The 12,163-nt window shown below is 37.7% G+C and overlaps 1 protein-coding gene across 1 annotated transcript; it reads left to right on the plus strand.

Moving 5' to 3' along the window:
* Positions 1 to 11,442: 11,442 nt before the first annotated feature.
* On the plus strand, positions 11,443 to 11,904 carry LOC132277747 (glycine-rich cell wall structural protein-like). Its single transcript, XM_059779596.1, has one exon. It carries the CDS (start codon positions 11,443 to 11,445, stop codon positions 11,902 to 11,904), a length of 462 nt encoding a protein of 153 aa, XP_059635579.1.
* The last annotated feature ends 259 nt before the right edge of the window (positions 11,905 to 12,163 follow it).

Consider the following 12,163-nt stretch of genomic DNA (forward strand, 5'->3'; position numbering starts at 1 on the left):
AATCCCAATCCATAATTAAATTAAAATAAACTAACCCAATAAATTAAAGCACATTAAATAATTAAAACAATTTGCACATAAACAATTAATGACAAGTAAAACACATTAAATAATTTAAATAACCTAATTAACCAAAATAAATCAAACATCCACGTAATTATTTAATAAGAATAATTAGCCACATAAAACAATTAAAATGCAATTAAATTGATAAATTAAATGCTCTAGAAATTAGGGGTACTCCATAAACTAGCTGAGAACTTGAACAAAGGTAAGATCTGGGCGACTAATGGTCAAGTAGATGAGACGACCCACAAGACGACGATATGGGCTCGGATTTGGAAGGATTTCTCCCTTGTCATCAGAGACGCCTAAGTTAGGCTCCATAGGGTTGCAATAGGTCGAGCACCAAGGTAACCATTATCACTGAGGATATCAAGGGTATATTTCCTTTGACAAAGAAAAATGTCTTTTGAAGAGCGATTAACTTTAATCCCTAGAAAGTACTTCAGAGGCCCAAGATCCTTGATACGAAACATGGTATGAAGGAAGGTCTTAAGTTTTGAAATAGTAGTAAGATCATTTCCCATGATGATGATATCATCAACATAGGTAAGAACAACTGTGAAACTTTCACCAAGAGATAAGGTGAAAAGAGAATGATCTATTATATATTGCGTATAACCAATTTCCAAAAGAGCGAAAGAAAATTTTGCAAACCAATTCCGAGGCATGCTTCAGGCCATATCATGATTTTTGCAACCGACAAATGAAATGTCCTGAATTTTTTTGGATTTTTTCAAAATTTTATTTTATTTATTTTTCCTGCCTCGTTTTGCATACCATGAGGTCCCTATGGTCGTTTTAGTCATTTTCTTGAGCCGAGGGCTTTAGAAGTTCATTTTAATAATTCTAAGTCATTTAAAGGTGACGGGATTGATTTTAGAATTTTTCGAAAGTCAGGACGACTTTTGGATTCTGGAACTTCTCCGATTTTTCTCATTTTAAGTGAGGGGCGTTATTGGCACTTCATACACATTTACATATATCTATATCTATACAATAGTGGGATATTTTTGGGGCATGTTTGGCATTGCAATAAAGCCAAGGGACATTTAGGTTACTTTCATAAAAAGGCAATTAGACCACATGGTAACACTTGGCATGATGAGGACCACATCTATTTTTTTTAAGTCGCCAAACCATCTCCTCCTTCCTCATTTTCTCGGCCAATCTCTCTCTTTCTCTTTCTCTTTCTCTTTCTCTTTATATATCTATACATACACTTATATACTCCAAGCTTCAATGCCAAATTAAAGGGGTTTAGAGTGAGATCTGAGAGAAGGCCAAGAAAGGAGTTATAATCTACATAACAAGAGCTTCCATTTGAGACCAACCATGCACACACTTGGAGGATTTCAAAAATTAGGGCTTTGCATAAGGGATTATTTGGCTTGCATCTTGAGGTAGGGGTCTTCCTAATGATTTGTACTTTATTTCTCATTGAGCATGTTGTTCATTCTTACAGAGAAATTCATATTTTGAATGCAAGATTATGACTTGTTGCTTGATAAGTGATAATGACTTGATATTATGTTCTAAGCATGCTTACATGAAATACATGGATTTTTTTATATACTAAATGTTAATTGCTAGTATGATAGAAGTGATGAGAATTATATAAATAAGCATGCTTATTGTTATGTGAAGTAGTAATGCCATGATTATAGTTGATTGGTTATGAATGTTATGCTTATAGTTAAATTATGCATAATGACATGCCTATTACTCTTGCATTGAGAATGACATACAAATTCCATCATTTTTATATAAGTGAAAATGAGATTATGTTGATGAGAAAAGATGCACTTGCATTACATGGTGGGGAAAGGGAAATGAGAAGAGGTTGAATGAAAGGTTTTATCAAAGAATGAAAGTTTTTATAAAAAGGAACTGGATTTCGCGAGTCCGGTGCTAACTTGACCTAGAGGGAGCATGATCTGGTGTAAGACTTGAAAAAGGTTATACTAGGCCCCAAATGATTGCCGGACTTGGAACTAGGGATAGTTATCAATCTCGTCTCGGTAAAGTCAGTTATCATTTTTCTTTAAATATTAGTTTGGGGTCAGTAGAGACCAATTTTAGAGCCGGTAGAGGCAGTCGAGACCAAGTTCGGGAATCATGGGGCATTGCATTCTATGCATATTCGTATTAATTAAAATGCCAAAATGATATTGTTGGCTCTGTTTTGTGAATTAAATGTTATGAAATCCTCAACGTATGATCCCGGTTCTCTTTCATCCCTAATGTGTATTGTGCGGCTCAAGGGAGTCCAAAGTTGATGCCTTAGGCGACTTCTACTGAGCCTCCATGCTCATCCCTTCCTTTATTATTTTTCACGGTGTGACAATGATGTTGTTAAAGACGGACCTCACAAGTATAGTTAAAATTGACGGATACATTATTTGACAATTTTGTAATTAATGCTTAGTTGATATAATTTATTTGTAAAACGCCCAAAGTTCGTTTATTTTTGTATAAGGCACTATAATCAAGACCTTAAGGGTCTTAAACTAGTAATGTTATTTTTTTAGGCTATTTGGCATGTTCTGCTTATGTGTGTGTGTGTGTGTGTGTGTATATATACATATACACACACACATATTGGCATGCATAACTATTGTTGTTTTATAGTTGGATTAGATGAATGACACACGTTGACAATATTTTGGGTTGATTTACGTAAGTGAATGTATATGTGTATATATATATACGTACAATGGTAGTAAATGAGTAATGTTTTAGTGGTTGTATAAATGGGTATAATTGAGTGTATATTGATTGGTCAAATAAGGAACTAAGACACACAAATCTGGCAAGTTTTGGTCGACGTGAAATTACCACACGTCAACCGGTATTAGGGCAGTGTACAATTACATTGTTAAAGGCCAGACTGGTCGACGTGAAATTCCCACACATAGACAGTTTCTTACTTCTTCTTCCCTTATTATTTATTTTTCATTTTTGCCTCTTCATACTCACTTAAGGTTATTCTAGTGTACCATGGACTCTAAAATGATGTAATAATAATGTATTAGATGTGAAAATGACCATATTATCCCCCAAATGTCATTCTAATTATTATATGACCTTAGCAAATAACGGTCTTACCCTTTTTGAATTACAATCCATTATAATTGAGTTAAACGACCATTTTGCCCTTGTTCGATCTCAAAGTATTAATTTATTATGAAATGATCATAGTACCCTTGCATGTCCTCGAGTTCGGGTAAGGACCCGGTTAGTGATCTGGATCCAACGAATTTGGGTTGTTACAACAAACACGACACTCCTTTACCGAGAAAATCCAGGAGGTAGGGCCATGTAAACTTCTTCATGGAGTTCACCATGAAAGAAGGCATTGTTAACATCTAATTGGCTGGTGAAAAGACCAATTTGAATAGAACCAATGGCAATAAGGCATCTGATTGTGACTAGTTTGGCAACTAGAGCAAAGTCTCAGGGTAGTCCAAACCCTCTATTTGGGTGTATCCCTTAGCAACCAGCTGAGCCTTATACCATTCGACAATGCCATCTACATTATACTTGATCTTATAGACCCATTTGCACCCAACTAATTTCTTTCTGGTAGGTAAGGGCTAAAGAGTCCAGGTATTGTTTGCTTCTAAGGAAGCAATTTCAAGTGATATAGCCTCACACCAAGAAGAAGACTTAACGCCTCGGAGAACAATTTGGGTTAAACATGATTAGAAAAAGCAGATAGAAAAACAATGTTATTTTTAGAAATTTTATGCATAGAAAGAGATGTAGATAGGGTATATGCCTTACCTTCAATGCGCCGTTGAGAGAGGTGAGCAGTAGGTGGAGATGCCTAAGGGATGGTGGGACAAATGTAATCACAAAGATAATTTGGGGGGTTGATGGTGTGGTGTGGTCGCCGGGTGGGTGGGTTGGAAGAAGGTTTAGGTTTAAGTTCAATTAATGAAGGCTCAATATTATAGGATGGATGAGTGGAATCTATCTCATTATGAGTGGTATAAGTGGAATTTTCCTCAATAATTTATGGAATCAACTCATCATTTACAAGGCATGGTAAGACAACACTAGATGATTCAGTAATGGAGATGGACAAAAAAAGAAAAGAATCTTCAATAAAGGTAACATCTCGGTTTGTGAAAATGTGCCTTGTGGAAGTATCATATACCCCCTTTTGCCCGAAAGGATAACTAACAAAATTTTGATGCTCGCGGAGCAAATTTATTTTGTTGATGAGATGTGGGAACATGAGCATAACATAGACAACCGAAAACAAGAAGATGGTTGTAAGAAGGTACAACTTTAAAAAGAATTTCAAAAGGAGTTTTTCCATTGAGTTTAGGGGTAGGTATGCTTTAAATTAGATAACTGGCAGTTAAGATACATTCACCCCAAAATGTTAAAGGAAGATGTGCCTAAAAATGTAATACCCGGCCACTCTCAAGAAGATGACGGTGTTTACGCTTAGCAACTCCAATGTAGGTGCGTTAATTAAGAATTCCATGTCTCGGATAATAGACCATCATAGGATTAGAGAAAAATTCAGAGCCATTATCAGAACGAATAGAGTGCACATTTGTATTAAATTATGTTTTAACCATTGGACAAAAATTTTGAAGGAGTATGCCAGCTTCAGATTTAAAACGAGTAAGGTAAACCCAAGTGCAACGAGTATAATTGTAGTGCCTGTTGTTTAAGGATTCAAAGGGATGGATTGATGATTAGAATGATTGGGATGAGGGTAATTTCGTTGGTCTAGTAAGTAGCCCCATTTGATTGTTTTGTTGGGGCTAAGGGTGTTCTGAGGACCATTGAAGAGGAGGGGTAGTGATGTTGACGCTTAGACGCAAGGTTTCTTTGGCTGAATATGTAGGTTGTTTTGGGGAGAATGATCGAAGTGACCGATTAAGTGTTGGTGATTGATCGCATCATTGATGGTATCGAGGTGATAGTTGGGTGTTGAGCATTCTGGGTGTTAAACCCATTTTTGTTTTGAGGATTTGTTAGCATGGCACTACGGTATGAAGACTCTTTTAGTAATAAATATTGGTCATTGTAGGAGAGTATCGAGAGTAATGTTTATTCTCTTGTTATGATGGTATTATCTTTAGGTTTTTTGAGGAAGAATCCCTTAGTAGAGACTTAATGATCTGATGTGATGAGGGGTTTGAGTTGTCGTTTGAAGATGATGGTAGCAGAGGTGTTCTGGCATGATGCTTGGTACTGATGAGTTTAATGGTGTCAGGTATGATCCGAGGATGGATTAGAGATTATGAGTTGTCTGTTGCATGTTGTCAGGTAGGTGATGGCCGTGGTTGTGCATCAGCCGAGGTAATGGTGGGTAGCTTTGTCTTTGGAGCCAGTGAGGGCGGTGTTGCCATATAAACATCTATTCCTTTTGAAAAGACAGTGGGTCATTGTGACAGAGGTCATAGGTCTTATGTGTACGGTGATCGAGGAAGTGTTGTTTGGGGAGGTAAAGATGTATTAGGTGGTGAAATATCATTTTATGACGTAGAGGTTGTCATTTGGAAGTGACTGATTCTAGGTAGAATGGGACGTGGTGTCCAACGTATTGTGATTATTTCTAGTGTTAGTGTGCCTTAAGCGTTGGTGCTCTTACCTAATTGGTTTTGGTTAACATGGGTGTCGCGGTGTATTGTATACAAGGTTTCTGTGTGATAGTGTTTGACGGTCTGTTTATGGCGAGGTTGCCTAGAACTGAGGTCGTAGCCCTGTATGTGTTTTCAGTTAGTTATCATCTTTGTGTGTAAGGAGTTCATTTCATTTCAGGTGAGATTGGGTGTCCATGGTCGGACGATCGGTGTGTAGCATGTAATAGGGTGCTGGGTGCATTCAAGTGTGAGTTGTCAGTCTCTTGGGAGAGAGCGGGATTCATTACCCTTTTCATTTTTTCTAGTCCTGGCAAGGGTGTCGTTTGTTGTGAGTCTTGTTCTCCATTTGGGAGTTGTGCGCGTCTGTGGGTAGACGAACCAATGTGTGGTTTGCTATGTTGTTAGCGTTCAACGGTAGAAGTCCTGATTAAATGGGTTGACTCACTTCCACGGGGGGAGGTGGAGTTTTTGGTTTTTGTAGTGCTTGTTCTGAGAGTGGTTTTGACTGGTGGAAATATGAGGCACGGGTTGCAGAATAGATATTGTGTTTTCGGTGTATGGTATTATCGGTGATAGCTAGGGGTGTCTCTTGAATTGTAAGCTTGAGGATGGTTAGGCGATGTGATGTGAGTCGTGTACTTGGGTGTTTTTATCGATGTCTGATTTAAACAGTGTTTTAAGGATATGTGTTGATATTATTTGAATATTATACAGCTAGAGAATGAATGTGGGACTCTATTGAGGAATAATCGGGGTGATTGACTTTGGCTTTGAGACTTCAGGCATGAGACGGTCGTATTATGTGTTTTGACGAGGTCGAAATTGAATCAAATGATGTTATGGAGTTGTTTACTTGGTATGGGTATTATGAGAAAATTAATAAGCTTTGGTGCTGGTCAGTAATTGTGACATTTGGTTTCATATTACTTTTAGCTTGTTATGATTGTGTGATTAAGGCGTGATTGAGTTTCGTAGAGCTAGTATGTGACTGCATAGTGGTTAAGATTACATATAGCGATGGATGGATAGTGAATAGATCTCATTGTTGTTTTGTGGATTGTGTGAGATTGTGTTTGAGGTTTGGACCTGAGGACAGGAATGACATGTGTGGAGACCGGATCGAGGATGAGGATGGCTTGGCCAACCATTTCTCTTGAATCAATCATTCTTTAGCACGATGTCGGGTCAAAGGTCAATGATTGTTTTGGGTTGTCACGAATAGTGAGAGTATGGTATTGGATGTTGTATCAGTGTGGTGGTGTGGATTTAGGGAGTTATTACGAGTGACAAGGTGTGTTAGGTGGGACCAAGTGTCCAATCTATTTAATTATTAAAGATCTTGTTTTGAGGATTTTTGTCCCGAGTAAAAGATAGTGTGTCTTACTGATTTGGTGACTAATGTTTATGTTGGCATTGGAAGATTCATCATTTAGTCTTTTTGGGTTGTTAAGTGTAATGATTATCGTATGGTGTGATTTGTAGTCGTTAGTACGATTATGTAATGGTATAACTTTGTGTTAGATAGCATGTACTTGGACTAATAGAGATGTATATGATTGGAATGTTTGTGTGTCCTTTGAAGGATGAGTTGAGGTTGGATGTCGTTGTGTTCGATAATCTAGTGACCACTTTCTTAGGAGCTTCATAGTCATGTGTGGATGCGTATAGAGTATCGGTGTCGAGTTTAAGTCAGGTGTAGTATTCGGTGGTATACATGGTGTGATGATATGAGAAATTAATACCCTCATTGGGTGGAAAACATTGGGTTTTGTAGCAGTGGTGTGTGATTGCCTGGTGACGTCCTGTGTCAAAGGCAATAACGTTGGAGAGTGCATTGTCATGTGGTTTTGTGAAAAACTCTTGCGGAGTCTGTGGTTGTGGATTTTTTTTTTTTTTTTTTATAAAGGAGGGTGGATTTCGAGGACGAAATCTTTTAAGGAGGGTAGACTGTGATGTTACTAATTTTTACCATTTTTCATTTCTTAGAATTTTCTGATTTTACAAGGACATTTTCGTCTTTTCTTATTTTATGTGCCGGACATTGTGGGGTATGCCGGTTGTGTCCGAGAGTTGGTTAAGGCATTTCAGTGAGTTCGGGACTCTTTGAAATGCAAGGGTTGCCATTTTGGCATTTTTCAATTTTTCGGGCCGGACGGTCCCGTGTGGGACCCGCTTCGAAAATTGTTGTATGCGGGGATTCTAGTTGGGCCCATTTACATCACATTCATTTTGATTTATTGTGTTTTGTATGTTTGTGAATTAATATGTGTACATATTTATGTGTATGTGGTAGAAATAAAAGTTAAAAACAAAAGAAAAGATTTTTTTATTAGGTGGGACCCACATGTTGCATTTTGTGGCCTTAAAGCCATTTTTGGCCTATCAATTCTCATTCTTTTTCTCTCCCTCACGCTGGAATCTCTCTTTCTTCCTCAAATTTTCTTTTTTCTTTTCTCTTTCTACACAAGCTTCAAATCATAATTTCTCTCTCGTTTTTTAGAGATTTTTTATACTGTTTGCGGCAAATTAAAGAGCAAGCTGAGATCTACATTTTAATCGGAGAAAATCTTTACTTGGTGCACTTTGAAATTTCAAATTTCTAAGGCTTGGAGTGGAAATTTGGGGCTTTTCTTCAATCTAGAGGCAGGGGTTCCTAATCCATGACTTCTTAGGCCTTAGTGAGTTAATTTCTCTTTAAATGTTGCCAAGTATGCTTATTTGTGTTATCCATTTTTTTTTTTTTAAATTAATCTAAATGATGTATATGGAATGTGTGACTTTGTGTTAGTTAATGGGATGTGAATAAGCATGCTTATGTGAGGTATTCTTATTTTTATGTGCTTGCTATGCCAAATCAAGGATATGTGAAAACATAAGCAATATATTTTAGAAATTTACTTTAGTAGCTTGTATGAAATTCTATGGTTGAATTTATGATTAGATGCATGAAGCATTCGTGCATCCATTGGGAAAGGAAAAAGGGAAAAATGTTTTGAAAGCAAATGAAATGATTTTGGGAAAAATGTTTTAAAAAATGTTGTGAAAACCCGGATGCCTAGAAGGCATCTAGTGGTCTATGGTGTTAATGTAATCTAGAGGGAAGTTAAGCTACCTAGGCCCAGACGATGCCATGGGAGTGCCATGTGGTCTGGGATTGCTAGCCAACTTTCTCCTCGTGACACCATAGAGGTGCTATGGGTTGGGTTTGCATTGACGGTTTGGATCGGTGAAACGGAATTATTTTGGAAATTAGGGAAAGACACTTTATGACATTACATCTCATTGCACGACATAATTTAATTATGACTTGGAATATCGATTTTGTGCTTTGTTTACCCGCCATGGCATGACTCCGCTTCTATATTTTCTATTCATTATTGGATTCACAGGGTTTCAAGAGGTGTGTCTTAAGCACCTCCTACTGAGCTTAGGCTCACCCCGTTGTTATTTAATATTTTTAGGGCTTGGGAAAGAAGTGGCAGATGACTGTCCACCACAAGTTTAGTGCGAGGACTTGAAGTCTCTTTTGCTACCTTTTGTGCACATGAACCATTTTTTTTTTTTTTTTGGAAAAGCTTAAATTTTCAGATTGCGTCAATCGTAAAGCATGGCCATGTAATTTAATTATGATAATTAACTGTAGTTTAATGTAAATGTAAAACTATGTTGGTATCTTGGTAATGAATGGGAATTGCTAGTATATTCAGTGAATGATTATTGATGCTTTTAACTGTAAATTATTAAGCATTGTTGCCGTGAATTCGGAACTAAGTGATTACCAGGTTTGGCTCACCAAGGGCCCAGGTTTCTAGACTTTCAGGCTGCACTTAGCAACACTCTAGGGCTCATCAGCCGGCTAACAAGGCATGTCTACCGGCTGACAAACCATTTTGTAGCATTCCAGTTAGTTGAGGCTTGAGAAAACTTGTTTCGGCCGGCTGAACCTTTTCATCAGCCGACCGATTTTCCTTCATCAGCCCGCCGAACTAATTTCAGTCGGTTGATGAGCCATTGTAGCAAAGTCCCGAGAGTTTGTAACTTTGTGAATTGTTTCGGCCGACTGACCATCTCAGTCAGCCGGCCGACCTTGTAGTTTCAGTCGGCCGATCAAGGGCCACCAGCCGGCTGAAACTTTCCCTTTGATCAGCACTTTGATCCTCTCCTTCCAAGCTGTAATCATGGAATACCTTGGACCTAGTAATGAATTGGGTATGGCCAAGAACATAGGAAATGACGATGGTAACCCTAGATGGCCTCGTGTCCGGGTGATGACTCAGTTAATGGTTTAGACCCATAGGTTCTGGTCGTTACACTAAGTTTGATTATAAGTATTTTTTGGCATGTTTGGATTTCTATATATGGTGAACACAACATGAATGCAACATAATCTACACCATTCCCTCTCCTTTAACTCTCCCTTGCATGCCGTGTACGTTTTCATCAAACCAAATGATGAATTGAAATAAAATTCGACAAAAAAAAATAATAATAATAAGAAAAAGAAAAAGAGATAGAAAAATCAATGGATACACTTTCTCGTACAGTTTAACATATGATTTTGTCTACAAATATGTAATACGAGTCACACGAGTAGATAGTTAGTGAGTCCAATATGCCGTGTCATTACTTATTAGTGTGCTTAACCAATGAACATATGCCAAGTATGTTTTGACTCACCTAATATCTACTCGAGTAACAGGATCAGTAACAATTCACATGCTGTATTCATTAATTTATAGAATAAGTTATCTACCGTATAAAGTTGAATATTTGAGCTTAGTTTTCACACATTATACTTGGGCATTACTCATTTATTCGTTTGTTTAGACAAATTCAATCTCATACTCGATCTCATTCTCAAGCTCTAATAAACACTCAGGTGCAGCAACATACTATATAAGTTATTACTCCCAACCCAAACCCAAATAATGCATTGTTCAAGCTCTAGTCATTTCTTAAATGAGCTTCAAAAATGAGCTTGGACTTAACTTTTTGTGCAATAAATAAGTTATTCTTTACTCGGGAATTGAGTTCACCTGATTATTCATGTAATCTGGACGAAATAGAAAACTTGTCAATCAGATTATTTTTTATTGTTAGTAAATATAGAAGTACGAGAAAGGAGAAGTGAGGAATTAATATATACTTCCTTCAACATTTTCAATATCATATGAATGCCTCATTAATACATGGTCAACTCAAGAAAATAATGCTCCTCGAAATAGATGTGCTTGAGTTTAAAAACTGAGTCATCTCATCTAATCAATAATATATATGAGGGCAGGCAAAATAATTTTGGTAGGTCCCATCAGTTTTATCATTATATGTCAATTTATCAAATATTCCATGATTATACTATATGAAGTCTATGTTACATTATCTAGATTGATTTATTTTGAAGACAACCATAAAATTTAACCAAAACGGCAGTAATATATATATATATATAGAGAGAGAGAGAGAGAGAGAGATGCAAAGATGGGGAATATGCATGAAAGACAACTTTGAGAATGCACATGCTAAAGTACTCATGCAAGTCTCCTTGTTGTTGGAGAGGTCACTATTTTAGGGACTTCTTTTTCAAAAGCGACAGTTGGTTGCATTAACTTCCCAACGCGGTTTATAGATAAGAAGATGGAGACATTTAAAACCTTCTCAACGATCAACTTAATCATATGGGGTCCTTGGGTCTATATAAACCCACATCGACTCCTCACTTCTCATCAATATTAAAGATTTAAAGTCATCTTTAATATCACTACTTGCAAAGATGACTTCCAAGTTTCTTCTTCTTTTTCTTCTTGGTTCTCTTGTCTGTAACACCTATGGTAGGAAGCTTGTAAGCTCAAAAACTTCTCTGGAAGAAGAAAAAGGATTGTTTCACCGCGGAGGATTAGGTGGTGGAGGCGGTGGTGGATTCGGAGGTGGCGGTGGTGGTGGATTGGGTGGAGGTGCTGGTTCTGGTGGTGGAGCAGGCTTTGGTGGAGGTGCTGGTGCTGGTGGAGGAGCAGGTGGTGGACTTGGTGGAGGTGGTGGTGGAGGGTTCGGGGGAGGCGGTGGCGGAGGAGTAGGTGGCGGGTCTGGTTTTGGAGGAGGAGTTGGTGGTGGGTTTGGAGGAGGGTCCGGACTTGGTGGGGGAGCTGGAGGTGGTGGTGGTGGAGGGTTTGGCGGTGGTGGCGGCGGGGGACTTGGTGGTGGTGCTGGTGGCGGCGTTGGAGGTGGACTGCATTGAGGACAGAAGCTGGATTTCCAAGCATTCTTAGTTTCAATTACATATAAGTAATTTGTATCATGTGTTTGCTATCTTGCATTGCAAGTGTTTAAATGTTTAATTATAAAAAATAAAAATAAAAAGTGTTTTAATGTTTGTTGCGCTTAATTTGCCGTCTAAATATTATAATGAAGAAATAAAAAACTCTTTAAAAAATAAAATATAAGCCCGAAATGCATGTTGAACAATTCATGATACTCTTATTCTTCTTCTTATTATT

The sequence above is a fragment of the Cornus florida genome, unplaced genomic scaffold, assembly GCF_030987335.1.
Source record: "Cornus florida cultivar Cherokee Brave unplaced genomic scaffold, ASM3098733v1 CherokeeBrave_3.0.0_Hap2_Chr10, whole genome shotgun sequence".
In the NCBI taxonomy this organism is placed as follows: domain Eukaryota; kingdom Viridiplantae; phylum Streptophyta; class Magnoliopsida; order Cornales; family Cornaceae; genus Cornus; species Cornus florida.